Source organism: Lonchura striata, chromosome 1A, assembly GCF_050655825.1.
Source record: "Lonchura striata isolate lonStrDom1 chromosome 1A, ASM5065582v1, whole genome shotgun sequence".
Taxonomy (NCBI): Eukaryota; Metazoa; Chordata; class Aves; order Passeriformes; family Estrildidae; genus Lonchura; species Lonchura striata.
The window spans coordinates 67,538,727-67,563,807 of record NC_140741.1 but is presented as its reverse complement, the minus strand read 5'-3'; the positions used below and the strand labels follow the sequence as shown (position 1 = coordinate 67,563,807).

Genomic DNA, 25,081 nt, shown 5'->3' with positions numbered 1-25,081 from the left:
AATTATTTCACTTGTTAACACTATTAAGATATTAAACATAATGTAAAACATCTTTTGTGAGTATAATTTTAAAAGGACATTACTTTTTGTGCTTACTTCCTTAGAGGTATATTGGATGAAATGCATAAAGCTCACAAAGACTCTCTCATAGATGCTTGTGTTTTCCATAGGCTGGAAGAATTGCACAGTAAAAAATTCTGGTTTATATTTCTGCTGGAATGTTTTAATAGAGAAACAGATTTCTGAAGCTTTTTATCAAACAGTCTACCATTAAGCAAGAAATTTGTAATATTGATGAAGATCTTATCCATATTATCATGTACTATTACCTCCTAAAATGCTTTACTAAAAAAAGGATCATTAGGATTTGAAGTCACTAGAAAATTTTAGGCAGACACATTATGATGGTCACCGAGACCTGGGAGTTCATAACAGCCACAGTGCTTTGATATTTTTTGATATTGTTTGATATTTTCTATCACAACCACATTTCTGAACTGTGTGTTGTCACATAGCATTTTGGGGTTCCATGTAACTTTTCCAAGAAAAATCCAACTGGTAAGCTAAACAAATTTTTTTATTATAGAGTATAATGGTATAATGAGTATGTCAATTTACCATAGCAAATTTGTTGGAATGAGTGCCAAAATTTGCTATCTAATACTGAAATGAATTTTAAAAAAAGTATTCACCATTCTGCAAGCAATATCCTTCTAACTAGAACTAAATATGGAAAAAAATGTAGTGAGCTTAATTTAAAGTATTTGAAATTGTTATTATTGTTGAAAACTAAATATTATCATCAAAAGCATAATGAATGGTAGACATCATTTATGTAGTAGTTTGACATTGAAATTATGAAAATTTCTTCTCATTCTGAGTTGATTCTCTGTCTACTGTTTCTCAGGTTCAGATAAAATACAGAAGGAAAATTATTTTCCCTATACTGTTCCACATCTATTTAATCTATAGTGGTGTAATTACCTAGGTCAAAACTAATTAACGTAATTGGAAAAAATGGCATATGAGCTCTGTATTAGGCCTTCTGTGAGAAACCATTATATCTTACTGCTGTATTAAAAGCCAGTAAGATCCATAAACTGGTAGGGTCAAATGTGTTATTGTCAAAAAAACAAATATTGCTTCAACATACATGACTGTTTAGCAGGTTCTGTAACTGTTTTCTTTTGACTTACAAAGAGGTTTTCACCCAAAACTATCTGTACATCATCCATCATTTCTAGGTAGGCATGATTAAAACTCAAAAGCATCAAGTTTTTACTACAGTGAATTTAATTTCTTTTCAAGTGTTAGTAACATTAAATTGAATATCAGATGTTTTTTTATTGGACCAGCATATAAATCTTGAAATGTATCTTCAAATTGGTGTAAACTCAGCTTGTATGAAGATAGTGCATGATTTCCCTTAAACTAATGTACACCATAGACATTTCCAGCAAGAACTAAAAATATTATAAAGTACTGTGTAAGCATACATGTTTTTACTGTTATGTAATATACTAACACTATAAACTCTTGTCTTTTCGTAATGGCTATTTTTCTATTATTAAACGATTAAAACCAAACCAGCCACAGTGCTGTTAATTGAATATGCTATTTTGCCATCAGGGAAGAAAAAATAAGTATTTGCTAGATGTGACAGAATATACGTATTGCACAGTATGTATGTGGCATATAAGAGTTTGAAATGGAACTATGAAGGATTAGGACTTGGAATATCATGATTAGCTGTGTAAAGAACTTTCAAGCTACAAAGACTTTTTTCTGTCATTATCTGAGTAGAATTAGAGGAAACAAAAATATTTCCTAAGATTTATTATATGTTCCAGTTTTAGGTTTTTCCAATATTCTCAGGGAAAAAAAAAAAAAAGCCAGAAGATTGTTTTTTCTTGCATATAGATTGAAACCATTCTTGTCTCCCCAAACTGTACCTTTTAATTTCAGAAACTTTTGCCTCTGTAATTTCAACAGACAGACAGGGAAAGATTTTGTTTGAAGTTTTGACTATACTTTAAACTTCATCACTAAATCCAGAACATTTAGAAGAGAACCAAATTTGCAAATTTACTCATGTGCTTTGCTGTACCAGCTCCCTTCATGAAGCCAATTACATTCCCCAAATAAAGCTCGATAGCCAAACTCACCTGCTGTTAAGAGCAGAGGTTGAATCTTATGAAAGTAGTTATGGACTAATGGGTTTTTTCTTGTTGTTACTAGAATTTGTTTTCTGTCTCCTTCTCTGCCAAGTTTCTGTGGCATCTGCCTGGCAGCCACATAGATAAAACCTCAAGCAGTGAAAGCTCATACTTCAGTCTCCCCCACAGACTTTTAAACCTATCTCCTGCTGATTCATCTTCTTCCAATAAAACACTAAACTATCTTAAGAACAGTGTTTTAAAATTATAGTTGTATCTTTCAGCATTACTACTACCCTGGATTTTTTAGTTAGTTTACTATTTGCAATTAATTCTGCTACTACAGTTCTTAGCTCAGATTTTGCTACCAAATCTCAGGCAGGAGGATTTACTTTGGCCACCTCTGGCCAGTTAACACTGTTCCCTTTTCAACTTCCCAACCAGTTCAGTTGCTTGCTGTTTGACTTTCCATTACCTGACAATCACTGTCATGACTTTATAATTATTGTTACAGGGTTATATTTGACTGAGGATTGTAAACACAGAAAAATAAAAATAGTCAATCTCATAATCAGAAGAATTGTGAGTTTTAGGTGAATTTTACTCTCTATTATTTTCCCCTGTGAAGAAATCTTCTGCTTCCTATTAATTTTATATAGAATATTGCCAGTTAGAGGTCTTAACCTTGTCAAAAAAGATTCAACCACTTTTAAGTTTATGTTTTTGTCCTTGTGATGGATGAGTCTTTAGAGTATCCTCAAATAAATATTTGCCTTAAAGTACCAGTGTTTTAAAACAGAAGATACGTATATTACCTGGTCTTACCATTGACCCCTAGTTCATAAACTGTGTCACAGATAGTTCAGGCTCTCTTCTATGTCTCTTTTTATTTTTCCTCATTTTTGTTTCTGTCTCTTTCTTGTCACATGCAAGCAGATTTTGTTATCACTTGTCAGCAATATAGCAAAAAAGCTAAATAATTAAAATTACATAAGGTCCACTAAGTTCTTGGAAAACCTGTTCCACTGCAGATCTATATTCCAGGACTATGCCAATAATTTGAACCATAAGATGTCATTCAGGTGCTCACATTACCTAGACTTTATATCAGTGGCCTTTCACATTATTGATGAGGACAGAAGGCAACCCCAGCCATTAACTCTTCCTGTGAAGCAGCACTGAAACATCCACCTTATGTGGACTCATTTGTCAGTGCCCAGCATCTGGAAAACATCTCTGTTGGAAGAATGATCTGCAGCATGAAGTAGTGTGGGAGGTGAGACTATGTTTCTGAAGAATTTAAAAGGGGAGCCAAAGATTTTTATGAGGGCAAAAAAGGGCAAAGGGAATAGACTTGTGCAGTTGTGATGATGTAATGCTATGAAGAACAGAGCAGAGCAACAGCACCTTTGTCACTCCCTGGGAAAAATAAAAAAGATTAAAAATCTACAGTGGTATTTGTCTATATTCAAGATCCAAAATTATACATTACTCAAAGTGTGCTTAAATTCTGAAAATGTGTTAAAAATGAAGTGGCAATATAGTCTGGTTGCTGTGGAGCATAATTGAGGTTTTTACATTTAATTTTCTAAGCATAAGAGTTTAGATAAGCATATATAAGTTATCAATAATTTATATTTAAAACATTGAAATAAAAATAGAGGGTTTTTTTTTCTAATTGAAGAAATTACCGTTCTAAAATAATCTTAGAAGTCAGAATTATATACTACTCATTAAAATATCCAAGAAATTGCCTATTAGGAATATAATTAACATTGTTAGACCAATGTGTAATAGAATTCATTTTGTCAAATAGGATACAGTATGAATATGTTCACCAAAGGAGATCTGCTATAAGAGATAGTGTGGTAAGCAAGATTAGCCTGAATATTTGCCGACAAACTCTGTCAGACAGAAAGCAAATCATCAGGTTTGTTCTCAGCTTTTAAAACAGAAAGAAATAAGATTTGGTCTCTTATGAAATGTAATTCAGCAGTCCAGACGTGCTTTAAAGCTTGCACAGGTAAAGTGAAGTGCCATATAGGAGTATGTAAATATTGAAGCAGTCTCTCCTTTGTTGAGTAAAATGCTGTTTATACATGGGGTGGGTTTAATTATGGTCTTGAGTCTTTAGATTAAAATGGCAAAGCACTATAGCACAAAAGATAATATTTTTTCAAATTTATGAATCAGTACTACAGAAGATTTGTTTTTACCAAAAGATAAGGGTAGGAAAAGTATTATCTCTTTTTTTTTTTTTTCTATGTGCTGAGTACTAGCAATATATTGACCCTGAATAATTCATCCTCTGTGATTCTGGCTTTTTGCTTCTTTATGCAAGACCTTTACAGAATTACCTTTTTTTTTTCTTTTGGTTTTTGTTTTGGTTTTGGCTTTGATTTTTGGTTTTGGTTCTGGTTTTGGTTTTTTTGTCACAGAAATCTATAGAAACTCAGTAAAAGGAAGAGTTGTGCTCAACTGAAACGCTTAGTCACATAAGAAGGATGTGGACCTGTTTGGAGCAAGTCCAGAGCAGGCAACAAAGATGATCAGAGGACTGGAGCACCTCTAGTATAAAGACAGGCTGAGAGAGCTGGGACTGTTCAGTCTAGAGAAGAGAAAATTTTAGGAAGACTTCGTAACAGCTTTCAGTATCTAAAGGGGCTACAAGAGAGATGGAGTGGAACTTTTCACAAGGGCATGTGGTGATAAAACAAAGGGTAATGGCTCTAAGCTGTAAGAGCATAGGTTGAGATTAAATGTGAGAAATCTTTTGCTGTGAGGATATTGAGACACTGGCACAGGTTGTCCAGAGAAGGTGGGTGCCCCATCCCTGAAAGTGTTCAAGGTCAGGTTGGACAGGGCTTGGAGCAACCTGGTCTTGAAGAAACTATGGCCGGAGAGTCGGAACCAGATGATCTTTAAGATCCCTTCCAACCCAAACCATTCTGTGATTCTAAGAACTAACAATGCATTTGTGTGAGTATGAGAGCTGTGCTATGTGTGGAGGCAGCAGCTTGTCCAGAAGCAGTACAGCTGCATTCCTGCAGGGCTAACCTGAAGCCAACCCACCTTTGCTGAAGGGGAATAGCACAACAAAAATGGTGTTCTACTGCTTCAGAACCTGCGTCATTTACATCAAACCACACCACGGTGAGATTCACTTGCCTAGAAATGGAAAGCTTCTAGTACTGTTTTAGACTTCCAGATATTCCATTCATTCTCCAGGCATTCAAGGATGTGCTGCATTATCCTAATACCTCATGTATATCCTACAATGTACAGAAATTCTACTACCTTTCAAAGGATCTACATAATGCTGCTACATTTGTGATTCAGTACAAAATCACTCTCCAATCCCAGCTGCTTGTTGTTTTCTAGTCCTTTCTGATGTAGGGTTCACTTCTATTCTTATTTCTACCTCCACAGCAAGCCCATGTCTGTGTAATTTGCTGAATGTAGTCTTAGAAACATCTCTTTTTACAAGTTCTATCTTGAAAGATGTTTTGTATTCTTAACTTCCCTTTAAGACAATAGGACTTGCAGGTGTGCTTTGTGAGACTGAGTCTTATACGAGCAGTTATCAGTTTATGTGATCAGGTAGAGAATTGTTCATCGTTATGAGAACACATGAGTCATATCTCTGATCTATGTAAAGAAATATTGTCTCATTTATGAACAATTTGCCTTCAGGACCACATGAAAATAAATAAGAGGAAGCTACCACAGTAACCTTTTGTTTTCTGTATATAACTGGAATTTAAAATGCAATTCTTTTCACTCCAAGACTGATTAAAAAAGAAAATATATTGAATGATTTATATTCTTGCAAATAAAAACTGGCTTTATTTAGGACCAAAAGTGTATTTCTAGCTCTGCTTTCATTTCATTTCTAATCTGTTCAGAAACAAGCAATGTTCTTCCAAAACAGCAATCTGCTCATTTGCTTGGCAGGAGCAAGCTTTGAAAGTGCCATTTCCACATTGCTGTGCAGCTGTGTGCTGAGTGTATCACTGTCAAAAAATGTGTATGTATCCACTGGTTACTATGCAATGCTTAGACAAAAAAATCTCTTGTTCTCCTAATCATGATGCTCCTCTCTGTGACTTAGTTTTCCATTTGTTAAGTGAGGCCAGTCACATACAGGTACAACTATTCAATAGATTCTGTTTGATGATCACTTGAGAAAGACATCATATGTAGGGCTGAATTTTTAGTACAACTCCTTTGATGTAAATTTTATCATCTAAAGAAACAACTTTCAGAAGCTAGTTACTTTTAGCCTCTGTTGACCTGAACTCAGCCTACCTAGTAAATGAAGTAAAACATTTTTATCTTATTACTGAAATCACTTATCACACACACACACAATATACTTAGTAATTTAAAATTAATAGGAATGTTGTCAATTTGTTGGATTATATTAATTTTTTTTTGAGCATTAAATTTCTTGCTTACAGAACATCAGCTGTGGATTCTATATTGCTGTTGAGGTGCAGTGGACAAATGAACAGAACTGTTGGTGTGGCATGTGAGCAGGAGCCTCCAAACTGGATGGGGGATCATTTGTCTTCTCTAGCTCAGGAACAATCCCACTTCTTCCAACATTCACTTCAGGACCACAACCAAACAACTGAAAAAAATATGCTCATGGGAAGCTGCGAGGATAAGCATATTTAATTCCTTTTACCAGAAGTGATTTCTTCAAAATAGAACAATTTGCCACAGTACAGACATAAGAACATAGTTGCTTTCCCCCAGTTCAAGCACTGTCGTTTTGGAGGGAGTCCAAGGGTACTCTCTCAAATGATTCCTTTTGAGGCTTCCCAACAACAAAATTATTTTCAGCCTTTCTGACCTGCTGCTAGCAAGGTTGTGCTCTGTACCCCAGTGCAGACAGATCTCCATGTTTCAACTCTTTCATGCTTCCTGAGGCCTGAATCCAAGTTTCTGCAACAGTACCCAGAATTAATTTATTTTTCTCAGTGGAACTGGCTTTAGCCTAGATCATGTACAACTTAACCTCAGATTCCCATATTAGGTCAGTGCATTTCTTGACAAAATCAGTGTTGGAAAATTATTCATATGCATTTCACAGATTTCATACTGTTTTCACTGAATTTAGAGGCAATAGATTCAGTGAACTGAGTGAAGACAGTTAAGCTTAAAACCCACAATGCCTAAAAATACAAACCCAGGTAAAATAGTGTGTACATTGAAAACCTGGAGTTTGACATAATTGAAAGACAAGGACACAATTTCCAGTATTTTTTCAATTTCCGTTAATTCTTTTTTTTTTTTTTTTCCATTTGCAGTTATTGTTCTAAGTTCTTTTTCCTTTTCAGAAAATGTCCAGGAGAAAACTAATTTTAAACTGTCCCCATCTCATATTTTAGGCATAAAGATTATGATGTAAAGACTCAGAGAGAAACCTCCTGGAGAGCTGGCTTAGTTTGGAAATTATTCCCAGGCATTTCGTGTCTCTTTCTTACTCAAAGATTATATGTTTAGCATTGTAATGTCCCACAACTTCTCTCCCAGTTCCCTAGGAGGATATGAAAATGAAGCCATGAAAGCTAAGCTCTTTGGTATTTATCACGAACACTCTGATTGTATTTCAGAGCTCTGGGATTTAAACAGGACGTCAGTCTTTCGTAGCCCATTTGGATATCTTGGACTTCACATCATGCTGCTGGATGAGTATCAAGAGCGACTGTTCGTGGGAGGAAGAGACCTCTTGTATTCCCTCAGTTTGGATCGAATCAGCGACAACTACCGAGAGGTGGAGTAAAAAGCCATATATGCACATATGTAATATATATTTATATATATTACTTCATGGTGCAACACGTAGCACAGGATATTAGAACTTGCATGGCTGAGGTAATGGAGTTTTTGTAGGTGTTTTGTGCACAAACTCTAAGGTCATATTTATATTTAAGAAAAATACACTAATTACCATTTTTCCCCCTCTTCAACCATAAGGCTTACTCTGGATGAAAAGACTTGGGGTCAAATAACTATTTCTCACTGAATTTCAACATGGTTGCAGATGTTTAGAGCACCTTACATTTGTACACATCTGGTTTTTGTATCTCCACTATATTATTGAGGAATAAAATTTCCCTGGAGCTTCAGGAGAGAAAACATTAAGGAGAAAAAAACTAAACTTGTAAACTATAAGAAGTTTTCAATAGCAGCATCAACCCTGCAGTTTTGGGGGATTTCTAACCTTCTTTAGAAACTCATTTTGCATTGGTTTGAGCCAGAGGTACTATTACACAATGACTGAAAGTGGCATTTGAAGGCTACTCTGTGGTCTATGGGAGAGGGGTGGGTTAAGTCATAATCCTACCAGAGAACTCAGTACATTGTAGAAACCACAAGTGATTGGCAAACTGACAACTGAAGTGCAGAGGCTGGAGTCTGAGCTGATGTCAGCCTTGGATTCCTTACTCACTTCTGCCCATGGATTGGAAACATACAGTAGCAAGGGAAGCTGGCAGGAGCATTGTTCCATTGTTCAACCATTTTGAATGCAGATAAATGATCTCTTAAGATTTTTCAGTGTTTTCCTTATCTACTTTAAATTTTCCAAATGTGTTTTGATGTATTTTCATTTATTTGAAAATTAATAAGTAGAATAACAAGTGAGTAAAATAAAATAAAGTCACTTGGGATAAATATTTTTGTTGATTTCTATACTGCACTGACCACTGATGTCTCAAATTCTTTTCTTTCTGCCCCCTTGCTAAAAGTGAATATCACTAATCTTACATCAACACTCTGGCCAACTTTACCATAATTAGCTTTGCTTATGTCCAAACATAATTAGCATGTTCCACTACTGTGAACAGATATAATATGCTTTATTCTCTTTATAAACATTTGGGAATGTCAATCCTTGTTATGGCGTATGAATCTATTCAGGGAGGCTATTTGAGAATTTAACTACATTTAAAAAAAACCCAAAATTTAACTGCTCAGGGGGCAGAGCTACATACTGAGCATTGTTCCTCAACAGTGAGATATAAGCTAATTCCTTTTTGCTTTGATACAAATTATTAATATCCTGTGTGAAAATGTTACAGCTCACAGATATGAAAACATTTATATAACATTTTTTTCTATAAAATAAGCTTTTTGTCCCCACTCTCTTCCTCCCCCCTTGGCAGTAAACCTGTGAGTAAAGATGACAGGATAGAGCACTTCATGCTTCTGTCCAACCACCATCATCCCATCTGGACACACGTGAAGTTCATTGTTCCCTTTCTTGTTTTTAAATGGAATATCAGCCATTTACTATGAAACCATGTTCTCTGTCTGGAAATTATGTAGAGTATGGTAAAGTGATGAAAACTCCTCTTGCCTTTTCTTATGCTAAAGATGAGAAACTGAAACAAATGAAGCTTGGCCTGGCATGTTTAGAAACATGATCTCACTGGGACCTAGCTGCCTTGAGTACAACTGGCATGAGCTTTTCTCTTTTTCCCAGAGTTCACTCAGTGCAGACCTCATTCAGGGATAGTTAAGGAAAGTATGATCACCTTACAGCTTTACCAGCAAAAGTGTGGAATGAGACATTTCTGTTATAGGAACCCTTAATTGCTGAGATACATTAGAGAAAGTTCCTGGAGTTGAGAGAGTGTTTGATTAATTATTACCAAAGTTCTTTATTAATTGGAGTTTAACTGTGTGTTGGTTAGTCTTTGACCTGTTCTTTTGACTGAAGAGTTTAGCTAAATTAATCTAAACTAGAAATTTTAATCCACTGAAAGTATATGAGTGCAGGCAAGTTCCTGGGTTTTATTCTCTCTCTGGTAACCAAAATGACTCATTGTTTGCAAAATAAAGGTTTCATGAATTTTTGGGCAGATTGGTATTCATCTTCATCTTCTGTGATCCAGAAAACTGTTTATGTATTTTAATTCATAGTCATCTATTTCTCAACAATTTAGAATATGAATATGCTTTCTAAAAACCAAACTGAGATCCATTTCCAACTAGAAATTTATCTTTTGCTGTAAAATGACCAAAGAATTCTGTTCTAGCTAGCATACTAGAAGTTATCCCAAAGAAAAACAACTAAATGCTGAGTAGACATAAAATGCTTTTGCATTGAGACCTGTTGACTGCCAAAGTAATCCAACATTTCAAACAACTTTACTTGTGATGCATATGAGGTATGTCTCCTATAAATCTGTATTTAATAGAATACATGTTTTCTTCAGTTTCAGTTCTCTTCAGCTTTCAAATACACTGCAACACTGAAGGGTAGATCATCGCTTTTTCATGTAAACTAGTGGCTGTTTATGTAAATCTCTACCAAATTATTTTAAATACATTTTATCCCCACCAATTTGCATATACGATTAAAAAAATCCTAAAAAAATTGGGGGTAAAGACCTTCATGAAAAAAATACTACTACTGTCATTCTTGCATTGGCGGGGAAACCCAGACATTTGGGTTGAGCTCTCAACTGTGGCAATGTCACCCGGGAAAGGGAAGGACTCTCGCTTCTCTATTTGTCAAATAACATTTATTTTGCCTATTTTGCTCTTTGTATCTCTCATTTAATACATACAGAGTGTATTATATTCTTGCTTAGAGTATTTAACACATAATGCTATACATTTTTGAACAGTTACTTAGATGTCTTGTTTCTATATGAAGAGTGCCCTTACACTAAGAGTAGCAAGAATGAGGGAGAATATGAAATGTATCAGTGTTTACAGAGAATTAGAGCCGTATAAGCACTCGAAACCTTGTGTAAAGACAAAGCTTTATGGGCACATTTCACTTAACCTTTGCTTTCCCGAAGAGCTCAATCCCTTTGACACCATCTTTGGAATAAATCCTTACTCATACTTGAGATTTGGTCCAAAGCCTTAAAGGCTTGTAGTGATCTAACATATAGAGAACTTTCTTTGGTATCTGGTGCCAAATTTGTTTTTAAAAACATGGCAGTTCATTTGAATTGGTGCCAGAGAGGATCTTTGTTAACACCAAACTTGAGCCAGTGCCACATCACCACTGGTCAAACAGCTCATAAAGAAAGGGGACATTTGTTCCTCCTTTTGTCTCATGCTGGAGTGAAAATAGACTGCTCTTCCTATTTGCCCACAAATTCCTTACAGATAGCTTATTCTTCAAGGGCCTTAGGAATGTCTGAGTCTGAATAGAAACCTTCCCACTTCTCTAAATGGGCTTGTGCAGGCAGATTTAAATTGAGCTGTTTCTCACCTAGTGTGAGATGGCTCCAGATTCGGTTTTATATTTCTGCTGTAAGAAATTTTAGAGACTTCATTATATATCTTGCCTCTAGTGAAGCTCTACTTCACTCCAGAGCTGGCTGAACACAAGTCTGCAAGAGCAGGGCTTGCTTATGTCTTTGAATACTGTCTAGGATTGTGCACTAATGTAAACTGAAATAAAAAGAACACAATTTAGTGAGTTTGATTATCTGTTGGAATAACCTTCCAAGAGGGAAGGTGGCCACGTATTTGTTGATAAATATATACAATATTCGGTCATCAGCAGATATTTTTTAAGAATTTGTGCTTCAGCCAAGCACAAATTAACTGTTAATTAAGCACTATTTATTGAATTAAACCAGAGACATGCTGGTTGAATTGCTTAATTGCCCCGTCACAAATTAGAGTTCAGCCTAGAACACACAGTAGTCTATCTTGGCCTGAAGTGCTATAAAGCTCATATAATTTCTTTAAATTAGTTTGTACTATTGATACCATCCTGTTTTTTAAGGTTAGTGGCTGAATGGAGAGGATGTTTGCAGACACTAATTAGCATTCCAGCTCCAATTAAAGTTTTGCCCATATCTGTACTTCCTTACAACTTAATTTTAAAAAGTATATTTAAAAATATCTTTTTCCCACAGTGCTTTATCCTTGACAAAGCTAAAATTACATCATCAACATCTCAAGGATGACAATACTGTGGTTTAGTGAGAAAACATCACTAAACAAGCCATTTAAAAATTTAATTCACAGTAACCTAAAGTGGTGAAAATTTTTGAAAAATTATGGTCAAGCCAATAGTTATGTCAAGACTGCAGCCCAGAAGAATATATGCCAGTGTGATGCTGGTACAGTCTCTATATGCAGTCAGATTTCCCAAAATTCTTATTGATATCTTGCCAAATGATTGTAATCCCGGCACAGAACCAATTAAAAATTAAGGCTGGTAATTGTCACACCTCTTAAATATAAACATAAGAAAAAAGTAATACATGGCAGATTAAAGACTGAATACATTACAGCTGATTAATAGCTGGATTTTCATGCAGTGCAAACACATCCTATGTTATAATAATTTGAAATTAGGTATGATAGCAAAATCTGACATGCAGAGATTTTTTAGTCTCAATTCTAAAATATTCTTGAAGAGATTAAAATCTTTATAGTCATTTATGTTAAAACTCAAGAGCCTTGCAAGAGTTATGAGTTTTAAAAATATTTTCTGGATAGAAAAACTTCTTCAGGAGACATATATCTCTTACAAGAATTATAATTCAGACCCATGTACTGCAGGCAATGAACATGGACTTGCCTTAGAAGTTGGTAATTTTGTGAGGAGAGCCACAGAAGTGTTCAGAGGGGTGGAATATCTCTCCTATAAAGACAGGCTGAGAGAATTGGGGTTCAGCCTGAAGAACACAAAGCTCTGGGAAACCTTATGCTGCAGTTTCAATTTGTAAAGGGGCTTTACAGGAAAGACGGAGAATTTTCTCAAGGACTGTAGTGACAGCACAAGAGACAGAGGTTTTAAAATAAAAGACTGTAGATTTAGATTAGATACTAGGAAGAACTTCTTAACTATGAACCTGGTCAGACCCTGGAACAGTTTTCCATGCAGAAGCTGTGAATGTTCCATCCCAGGAGCTGTTCAAGGTCAGGCTGGATGGGGCCTTGAGCAACAGTAAAGGATGTCCCTGACTATGGCATGTGGTCAAAGTTGGTCTTTAAGGGTCCCTTCAAACCCAAACCATTCTGCAGCTCCATGGTTTATTCTTTTTTTTCTTTGGCAAAGACCAAATTTATGTAGCTCCACTGCAGCTGCTTTTTGACTTTCCAGAAAAAGCAGGAGCATTAAGTTACCTCTTTGGCTTTTTTCTTTTAATTCTATATGTGTTTAATTCAGTATATCTTAAGGGGAAAATGCACATACAAAGTATTTTCAACAGCACTGGGACTAAGTATTCAAATGCAAAAATAATCACCTACACACAGCATATTTAATATCAAGTTACAGAGTCAAGTGTTTTATTCCCTCTGTGGTTTCTCTGTTCCTAACAGCCACCTACACCTTGTATGGGCAAAACCTTTCATTTTAGCCTGCTAGTTAGAACATGTCTTTGGGAACTGAAAGCTGTGTTTTCATACTTTTAGCCTTAGCTTTGAATCTATAAGATTAGAGATCTCATAACTTCTAGTTTTTTTTGGGGTTAAGGACAGGTTTAACCCATGCTTCATTCAATTCCTGAATAGTGACTAAAATAAATGACTGTGGACCCTGAGTTTTGCAATGAATGAACCAGGAATGGTCTGAGCAGGATGACTGAATGAGTGCTTTCACGGGAGTTCAGAAGAGTCCAGGTACCTTTTCACACTACACAGCAGCAATGTAGAGACTACGTGAGAGCCAGTTTTTGATCACTCATAGACGACTATAAGACCATCTGACTGAAAACAGGTATTGTGATGAACTTGGAATTAGATGTTGTGAGCCCCAAACACTGCCAGGGCACTGCTGTCTCACTCAGCTTGCCACTGACCACGACCCCCAGGTATTATTGGCTGGGGAACTACAAATTACGAACGGGACGGGACTGCTGAGGAATGTGTCTTGAGCTGTTTATTTTTTAGCATTAATCTTGCTATCTCTAAAACCTACCTTTTACAAAACACCCAAAACTCTCTAATTTAACAAAATCCCACACCCAGGTCCCTTTTTGCAGCTGCTCTCCAGTCTCTCATTCCCTGATCCAGACACAGCACTGGGGTTGCACTGCCCCAGGTGCAGAATGAGCTTGCCCTTCTTAAACTTGATGCAATTAGTGACTGTCCAGTCCTCTGATTTGTCCTGGTCTAGAGAGTGAATAGCTCCATTTTAGTGTCATTGGCAAATTTACTTAGTATTCCTTTGATTTCCATGTCCAATTCATTAATGAAGATAATACAGAGAACTGGGTCTTTCACTTTTAAACCCCAGGAATTTAAGATTAATAATTTGTCCCTACTTGTCTTGCAATTAAGTTGTCTAATAATTTATCATTTTCTTAGATTAGAATTATTTCAAGAAAACTAAGACAGTTAAATTACCAAAAAAAAAAAAAAAAGAAAAAAAAAAAGCCTAGAAGAATAATTTAATTAAAAAATACTTTCCAGACAGAAAAAAAATATGATTGAATTATTGACAAAAATGTCTTAATGATGACATCAGTTTTGGATATTTACTTGATTTCAGCCAAGCCTGATATCACTGATGTGAATATGTTTTTGTTTTCACTTTTAAATGTTGTAAGAAATTAAGTAATCATTCCAGTGTGATCAGTCATTGTTTAATATTGTTTTCATCCAAACAAATCATGCATCTTGGATGAAACTTAAATGTTATACAGTAGATGGCTGAAAAATCCTCACTTGTGTAATTTGACTTCGCTTCTAGTAACTGACTATGAAGAGCTGCTCCTATTCCCACAAGGTTAATTGCTGACCCTTATTAACTTCACTGTAAACTATTTTCTTTCCTAAGTGTGACTTCAAGCAGGAAATCAGTAGTTCTAGATTAGTAACTATATTGAAAATCACTGACAATTTAGCATAGATGTTTCTACTGAATTTATATAAAATGTGCCATACATTAACTTCCTTTAAATTCTATTGAATACTATAAGTTTGCTGTGCTACCCTAATCAAGACAGTTGTGTTCCAAGGAAGGAGAGACTGAAGGTCTTTTCTCTCAGGGGAAGCAAGGCTCAGGGGAATTTATCACAGTATTCCAGTACTTAAGCATTTAAATGGCATCTCAAAGAGGAGAGATGCTCTCCCTTCACAAGGAGCCAGGCACATGGTGGAGTTTCTGTCAATTGGGGGTTTGAAGATGTCTAGGATGGACTGATAGATTATCTCACCTGGGCTCCCATTTCCACCAAAAGCTGGACCAGATGAGGGTTTGAAGCACATTCCAACCTGGGCTATTCTATGATTTTGTTCTTCTGATCTGAGACATGTGAAAAATCATGGAAAAGCTGGATTTCCATGATCAGACTGCCAGTTAAATTATTTTCTTTCTTTTTTTCCTCAGATCCACTGGCCTAGTACACCTCTGCAGGCAGAAGAATGCATAATTAAAGGAAGAGATGCTGTAAGTATCACTAATTACAGATCAAATATACTTTAATTATACCAGTGACTGCCCCAAAACAAGGATTCAGGCATCCCTAACTTAAGAGAGATTAAAGCACAGATATAAAGTGAAGTGTTGCAGGTTAAAAACGTGTGACTACTGTGAACACATTAAATTATTAATTTAATTGCTCTTCAAACCATCTCATAAACAGGCAATGAATGCCTTTGATTGTCCAAACTTTCTTCTAATTCTTATTCTGCTGCTATCAAAGAAGGTACCTTAATAATTTTCCTTTTCCATTTCTACGTGGGTTTTTTTTCATATGCATGTATTATCTCCTCTGTATTCAGATTCCAATTTATCCTTAAAATTCACATTCCCTAGAATACATTCAAAAAAGTGGTTATTAATAATTATAAAACACGCTGTAATTTATATTGCCCTATAGGATTCTTGTTCCATTAATAAAAGCACTCTGTTTTAATAAAACTCAGAACTGTTCTGTTCTTGTGATTCAGTGTCCTTACTGTAATTAGTTCCTGGGAAAAACCTGAAAGCTCACTGACACACAGCAGCTGATATCATTGGCAGCACAGGATGAAAGCTCTTCTGGTGGGGAGCTCTCTTAATTTTGCAGTGCACCAAGCTCATTATCTGCACCTCATAAACACACAGAGAGTACACCTAATAAATCCCACAGCTGAGAGAGCTCACACTGAACCAAGGGATCAGAAAGTTATGATAGTTTTACAGCAACAGTGACAGGAATGTAGGACATGGAAGGGGATGTACAAGCTTTGCCCAGAAACACAACAAACAGCAGCCTCAACCACCATAAACTCCCAGTAAATTAGGAAGCTATAAAGATTTCTTCTGAAGTAAAAGCTTGAGAACTGTCCATATTAAGGCATTGGAACCAGATTGAAATGTACTACTACTACTACTACTACTACTACTACTACTACTTTTATTATTGTAATTGTTATTGTTATTAATAATAATAACAAATAATAATAATAATAATAGTAGTAATTTTAAAAAACAACTCTTCCCATTCACCTAGTCTAGAACTGATCATTTTTGGAGATTCTTAAGAGTTCATTTTAGTTTTTCAGGTTACTTTTATGTCCACATAATTTTAGGTGGCTTTGGTTGAAAATGGTGGTTTTCTGCAGTGGCTGAACTTTATGGTCATATTAAATTAATCCAAAACCTAAATTATTTGGCCTTTATTTGATACTACCTCTAAGCATAGGCTGTTATTAGTTAAAGCTCTAATCTTTCTTTCACCACTGCATATTTTTTGGTACTCTGATAATATTTGTTTTGTTAAAAAATGCAGAAATAGGTGCTCTCGTTTCAAAACAAAGATAGCTCCCTTAGACTTATGTTTCCCTAAAACTCAAAACGTTTTTGCAATCCAGTTTATTCTTATAAATAGTCAAATTTGCATTTTATGAATGTGGTCATTTAAAGAACTTAATGTGTTTCCCACATTTCTCTGCACCATGAGGGTTTGGAGTAACTACTGCTTTTACAGAAAAAAAAAAAAAAAAACCAAAAAAAAAACCAAAAAAAAAAAAAAACCAAAAAAAAACTTTTAAGTAATCACAATATTCTAGAAGCAGAGTCTTTAAGAAAAATAGATTAAAATTTTAAAAGCTGGAAATATTGTAATACCAAACAATATTCTGATTCTCACATGAGACTTAATTATGTATGGACTATGTGAATAAGTAACACTAATTAATATCAGGGAAAACATAGCAATTTTCATCAGCATGCTCAACATTCAGTAAGATAAATTACACAACCTGAAAGGAATCTAAATTAGAATCAAAACCCTTCCTACTACTTTTCTTTTCATCCTTATTTTTTGTAGCCATAAACCAATATTGACTTAAAAACATAATGTCTTAAAATCAACCCTTTGTCAATTTTAATATTTAATGCTATTTTTCATACTACAAGCTCTAGACAAATATTTCTCTATTTCAAACTTTTTTGCTTATTTCCATGCTATTTCTGTTTTTTATTTTCCTTTGCAAATGATCTGTTACTCGAGGCATAATTATTAAGTAGAACTGATATTATTGTAATATACTTCTCAGCACTGAAATACTTCACATGTACCTTGCTGCGTTTTTCCATATAACAGAACTGGCCATTTTACAATTTTTTATAACCTTAAAAAGTTATCAGTTCTTGTTGTAGCAGTAAAATGGCAAGGACTGTAGTCATAAGTATTTCAAGAGCTTGTAATAGACTTAATAGGACAATTTTAAAAGGCTTGTCTTAGCAACAAATGTATACTCTTAAAATAAGGTCATGCTTTTCTGATTTGAGTGAAGGCAAAGAAAAAAAAATCCTTCACCTGTCATCCAGTGTGCCAGGAATCACACCTGTTAGTCTGTGGTATGAGAGTTTTAAATTATTCTGAATTACTTTATCATTATTGAAAATCTGTAGAGATGTCTTACTCCTCCACACTGAGAAGTTTGAGATTAATAAAATTCCACAGATCTATTAATGTCTCTGTGGAGCATCCAAAAGACAACCCGAGTATTTTATTAATTGATATATTATAAAGAAGTCTTGTTTCAATGTCCCCTTGGATGACGCATCTCTTCCCTGCTCTGTGTAAAGTATATTATTAGTAGGATTATCAGCAATGCCTTTTTGCCTGACACTTCCTAGAACAGCACCTTTTGTCATCTGTTTATAAATTAGTAAATCTAGCCATTTGGAATTAGGTTTTTTCTATGTTTGGTATTTCCACATCCTAGGATATTTTTTTTTTTCAGTTTTTTTTCAGGCAATCCTACAAAGGCACACAGAAGGAAAAAAAAAGTATAGATTTTTCTCATTAAAAAAAAAAATCTTAAATCCCTAAAATGATTTTGGTATAAAGATCAAGAGCTGAAGGTGATTGTGGGTAAAAAAGGAAACTGTGGAGTAAAGACCAGATGACCACTGAGAGCAAACAAAGGGAATAAGTCACGAAGGAGGAGAGGGAGAATCAGGAACAGCATCAGCACCCAGTAAACATTTATTAACAAAATTAATGGCATCATAAAATACCTATGGAATAGCATTTTGTTACGGCAATTCAGCAAACATTTGGGAAATGACGATAAAAAGTAGACACCTCTGAGTGCTGATCCATACAATGAGGATCGCATGCTGTTGATTTCAACACATCCTTCTCTCAATTCATCTGACTTGATGCTTTTATTTCCTTAAAAAATGAAAAGGAACAAATTAGTTACAAATCAAGAAATTCCAAAAGCAAGATATTAAAAGGTTGATTTGCCCTTTCTATATGCATAATATTTAATTACACAGCAGGTTATGTCTTGGGTAGGTTACTTACTTTTATGAATTAGCATGCTATACCCTGAGGATGAACAGTTAAGGAGAGTCAGGTAGCAGGGGAGATTTCTTTCCTTTTTTATTTGCTGGAGCATTTGGAAGACTTACATGGAATTTGAAGAAAGAAGAAAGATGGTTTCTTAGTTTTGAGCCTAATGTGGATTTGCAAGTGTTGAATTCTGCCCATTAATTCCTTGCAGACTCTTCCTTTTTGCCATTAAATTCTTGCAGTTGGTTAATAACATCCAGGATTGTTCTCACACAAATACAGTAGTCCAAAAATGAGACCAGCTATCAGTGAAAAGCTAGAAATTTTAAAAAAAAAGTTAATTCCTCCACTCTGTTTTACATGTTCATTTCAGGATTGTATTAATTGCCTTTTGGAGATGCCTGGCCTACTTCACTGGCTATTGAAAAACCAGAGAGGATTCCATAAATTACATGTCTAAATGCTAGAACAGCTAAAGTTAGCTTAGATTAATTCCATTTTAAATGTCTTAAACTTGATGTAACTCTTAAAGCTCAGGGTTCTAAGTTGCAGAAATATTGGGCAATGAATGGAAATGAACAGTAATTTTGCTCCACTCACAGAAACTATTGCAAAATGCCAAAAACCAAATCTAAAACCAAATCCCAGGAATCCCAAGAGTCCCAAAATCAAGGGATACTTTTATCTCACTGTCTCCATTTCTAGTTTAGCACAGCAATAATGACCCCACATCTCAAAGGGATGTTTGAAAATGTTTTAATTGTAATATTTATGAAGCTGCAAATACACTAATGAGTCCCAAAGTATTGCCCTGGGGGAAATTAATATTTCTTTTTCAAAGAGGTTTAAACAGTAGAAACAGACAAAGTATGTGTCTATAAGGTATAAAAAATATTGATCAAAAATTAATTCTACAATAAATTAATGGTGCAATTAAAAATTATATTTTTATTGAGATAAAGTATTTCACTCTAGAGAGAAGCTGTTTGCTGACCATTCACATCTTATGCCCTGAATCTTATGTGTCTTATTTATCCAATAATAGTAAAGATCTACTCAGATTTGTAGATTATTTTCACGAGTAAAGAAGCACAAAAGTATGTTTTTATAATTTATTAACTTCTAACTGGTTAAGCATCTAAAATAAGACATAATCAATCAGTGCTGTAAACTTGCCTTTTTAATGTAAAAATGCCCACCCATGAAACTGATGGCACATGAAGTGAAATAGAATAGAAAGATTCAGTATTAGAACATCACCTATGGGCACATAAAATACTAAAACAAATAATTTATAAGCTAATATTTCCCCGTGTTTATTTTTTATGTAAACTAGGATGAATGTGCAAACTACATCCGTGTCCTTCACCGATACAACAGGACTCATCTTCTGGCTTGTGGAACAGGAGCTTTTGATCCACTCTGTACTTTTATAAGAGCTGGACATCCATCAGAGGTAAGAAATTTGGTTTACAGTACTGATTCTTTTCATCTAGATTCCAGCAAATCCTCTGTGGTTAAAAATAAATATTTAAGTTCAGTTGTTCACAGCTCTCATTGGATAGATATTTTCCTTGATGAAATGTAATGCTGGACTAAAATTTCGTTTACGATCAGAGGAACTCACTAATATTTGAAAATATATTCTGGAGATTTATTCAAAAATCCAGAGACTTTTTAATCTTATGTTTTTTCACTAGATAAGCTGATATAGTAATTCTTAAGGAAAAATATTACATTTTTGGCAGGAGTTATAGCTAAATCTGTTGGGGTTTGGTTCTTTGTTGTTGTTTTTTGTTGATTTTTTTAAAACAATTATATCATACATCATATATCAAAATATGTTTAAGTTTGATGCAAGACAGAATTTCCTAACGAATCTTTGGTAAATTCTGCTTCTTTATACTGGTCTTTTCAGCAAGTATATGTAAACTCCTTAGTGATGCTTACAGCTGAGTGAAACAGTACTGCAGAGATCAATAAGAAGATGAGATGATATCATCAATATTTTGAATATTTTTCTTATGCAAAAATAGAAATTGTCTAGACATCTCAGGAACTGGGATCCTTTCTGTCTCAGCTATATTAGAATAGGTTTAAAGACTCAACAGAAGTACCAACCTCTCATTTTAAATTAGCATGTAAAACTCCTTGGGCATCAATCTAGGCTGCTGAAGGCACATGTGATGACAGCTTTTGGAACTGAACCAGGGATTCTTGGGAATGCACATTGTGAGATGGGACTTAATAGACGAGGATGATCTAAGATATGACATCTTTTACCTGGCAGGTGTCAGGATGAGTTGCTGGTCAATGGCTTTATTTAGTTGTTTCACATGATGTCTCCTGGTGGATCTGAGCACTTGTCATGGAGCTGATGCTATGGCATACAAGAGAATTCTTGTTTTCCCCTATGCCCAGGAATGCTTGGCTTAATTAAATTTAACTTCATATATAAAGTTTTTTAAACTGTATTCATAGAAATCAGCTAAGGGATTTACTTCAGGCAAATGTTTTTGGTTAATGTTTTCTGAGTAATGATACATCCTTTTGACAAAGCAAATAAGAACATCACCAGAAGCAATCTCCAAGGATCCAATCCATGCTGTGCACCTCTGACTATGGTCAAAATAAAAACATCTCAGAAGTAAGGACTCCAGGACAGCACTTAGATTCAGAGTTGTATGAATTGCAGAAACACACAGTCTTCTGAAATGAAGGAAGGAGCAAGATAATAAGCTATGTTAAAGTTAGGAAAATTTGCATGTCTTTGCTCCTCTCACAACCTCCTGCCAGGCTTCTCAGCAGAGTTTGAAGGAAGCAGTGGCTGTATATGGAGGAACACTATTTTAGAAAGCATAAACAACAGACTAATAAAAATAGAAGCCAACCAAACAAAAAATGAAAAACAAGATATAAATAAACTCTGTGGCCCATCATCATCCCCTTATCTTATCCTTCCTTCCCTTATTTTTGTTTATTATTCTCCTTTGTCACACCAAAGTTCTAAAATTTTACCCACACTGAAATCATGGGAACATTTTTTTGGTTGTGTAGACAGGAAATATATTTTCTACATTAACAAGTAGCTATACTCTTTCCTGTTATCTGAAAAGCTGACTATCAGGATTAAAAAGAGATGCCATTTATATGGTAGGTTAAAAATAATATATGGTATGTGGTTGAATGGGCAAATTGCAATCTTACTTTCTTTGAGTGATAAGGACATGGTGTAACTGCAGGAAGTGAAAGGACAAGATCCTTCTGCAGAAAACTGCAGCTCAGTCTCTTCTGATCTGTCTGGTCAGAGTACCTCTTCCCAAAACATAATTGCTGTCCCCTGTTTCTTTCACCTCATCTCTCTGGCCATTTTCTCACTGACTGTCATGGAAAGGACAGTAGCAAATGAAACAGTATTTAAAATATGACTATATGCCTCTTTATACCTCCTCATGCCTGAGTAGCACAAGGTATGTTTGAGGCTCATCTATATTTGAAAAATGGGCACTTCTCAGACATATTGAGGTGTAAGGTGTGGGATGTAGGAAAGGAGGGAGACCTTCATGACAAACTTCTGTGTATGCAGGTACATTAATGCAGCATGTGAATGTAATGCACACTTCATATGGAGCTATGAATCAGCAGTATCAGCATAGAAAAATACTCGCTCTGTGGCCAGGGCAACTAGAGTTTTCAATAGTTCTCCCTGAGCTGATGGAGTATGGAGGATGGTAATTTTACCCTCAGTAAAAACTTCAGTGTTCTTAAATTATTAATGGTATATAAATGTAAACTAGAGATTAATTTAGAGAGGCATTTAAGCACATGACAGAATAGCAGGACTGTATCTTCTGCAACATTGCCTCTTCCTATTTACTGAGCAGGCCAAGGAGGAACCTGCTGGAACCTAATATTGGGTTAAGGCTCTGGATCTTGGTGATCACTAGTCCCATGTTGCAGGGACATTTATTTTGTGTTGGCTTCCAAAAAAGGTTTACATAATCATTCATTTCTGAATAGCCATTTGGTAAGAAAGTGAAGCATTGCTCCTTTGAAGATTTCTCAAAGCCATGATCACAAGCATACCGTGTGGCATCCTGATTTAGCATGGGTTTGTGAGGTGCAGTTCAGATTGTGAAAAGGAGCATTCTGCCTCCTGTATAAAATCTTACATACTTATACAATCACAAATTCACCTTTTCCTATCAAAACCAGGTTTGGGCTGTATCTTGCAGAACACTGAGCTCCTGTTAACAGATCATGAAGCCAAAAGGAGATTTCCAAAAATAGGCAGAATTTGATTGTTTCATTGGCAGCTCATTATACTGTGGAACTGCCTTAAAAACAGAATGCCTAATGCTCTTGAAAAACACAGCAATATTGTCCATTCCCCAGCCAGTCTCTGTAGAAGGTATTAATCTCACCATGTAGTGAATGAAATGTGCTTTGAAATCTTTCACATGCACATTGTGCTATGATACATTTCATCTTCTTTTGTGCTTTCTGTGGTTATAGAAATTTTGTTATACCATGCATTTTATCTTAATATGTTGATCATAGTGAACAACAAGAAATAAATATTGGTTTTATTTAATTCTACATCAAACTTGTGTTGTACCAACAGAGTATAACCAAATATATTTTTTCTAAATCAAATTACTTATAAGTTCTCTTATACACTTTATATCCATTTGAAAGATTAAGTATAATATGGTTTACTGCATTCTATTCCAATATTGGTTTAATTGATTTCACTTTGGAATTCCAGGCTGTTCAGTTTCATAAAGTTTTTTCAGTTATTATATTTCTAAAAATATATAAATATAGTAACTGACAGCAGCTTTTTATCTTTTTCTGTTTCTAATTACTTTGATCAATGTTGCTTTTCCAAATTTAAACATTTTGGTAAAATACCCAAAGTTTTTCTGCCATTTATAAATTAGTTACAAATTAGGAAAAGTAGGAGTGCTGACTTTGCAGACAGAACTACCAGTGTTTACAAGAGAACATATTACAAAGTCTTGTCCAAGAAAACATAAGCAAGTTAAATGCCAGCCAGTAAATGCATTCATTATCTCAGACTTCATTAAATGCTTCCAAATGTCAAAAATCAGTGCAGATCAGAAAACATTGGGTTCTTCCAGGGTTTTTTTTTATTATTTCATCCAGAAATCAAGGTCAATTCATTAAAATAGGCATAAATTTTCCTGAAGATTGCAAGAGTCAGACACCCTGTGCCCCAAATTTTTCATGTGCATCCTTCCCATGTACTCTGTGAGAGAAAATCTGAGATAAGTCTTCAAACAAGATATAGAAAATGAAGAAAAGTTCAGAAAAAGATCTTATTTTGCTTTGATTTTCATTAAATTGACATTTGTCTCTCTTGTTGACCTTTATGTCAGCAAGGCAGTGTGGGGCAGAGAAGGTGGGAAGCACCTGTGTTAGTGTCTTCCTTTTGCATTTATATAAAGCTCAGTTTTGGCAGGTGACAAGTGCTGGAAGAGCTTTTTGTCTCAGTCTATGTTTCACCACATCCAGCTGCTAGTAAAAGAGTACTCTGGCACTGGTCTGTACCGTTGAAAATACCCTGGGTAGTTTTAATGAACCTTAGATAAATTAAAGGATCTATCTGCAGTCAGATAATGGTTTTATCTTTATGAGTTATCTATTCAGTAGAGCAACAGGTTGTAGGGGTGTCCTGGAGGCTTTCCAATGATCCAGATTGCTTTATTCACTAACTCACAAAACACCTTTAACAAGTCCACATGGGAGTTTCACGATGTACAGTACTCTGCCTCCATAAGACCTGCAAAGTTAGTAGAAATTCCAAAAGAAAACAATGTGCAGAAACAATATCCCAAGTTTTTGCAAGCTACATGGGGACAAGATAGAGCTGGGTCCTGAAGAGGAAGGCATCTCTGCATGACAAAACCGGTTGAGGGAATTAAATTTATGAGAAAGAACTATGCCTGAAGAATTTTTCCTGCATAACACGCTGTAAATTTTTAATAAGTACATGGAGCTGGCAGGGTGCCATTTCAGTGCCTCATTTAACTCAGCAAACTGCCTCCAGCTGTATTTCTCTGCTTCAGAAGGCTGATGGATTAAGCCACCCTTTCCACAAAAGGTGGTTTCTGGGATTCTCCTCTAGGTGTTCCTAATCTGATGTACTCCTTATTATGTTATTTGCTC

The 25,081-nt window shown here is 35.2% G+C and overlaps 1 protein-coding gene across 1 annotated transcript in view; it reads left to right on the top strand.

The window, feature by feature from the left end:
• SEMA3E (semaphorin 3E) overlaps window positions 1-25,081 on the top strand; it is a 127,491-nt gene that overhangs the window by 59,706 nt on the left and 42,704 nt on the right. Inside the window, exons 2-4 of the mRNA XM_021539599.4 lie at window positions 7,778-7,938; window positions 15,484-15,543; window positions 20,226-20,345. Of these exons, the coding sequence (XP_021395274.2) occupies window positions 7,778-7,938; window positions 15,484-15,543; window positions 20,226-20,345 (341 nt within the window). The remainder of the gene's footprint in view (window positions 1-7,777; window positions 7,939-15,483; window positions 15,544-20,225; window positions 20,346-25,081) is intronic.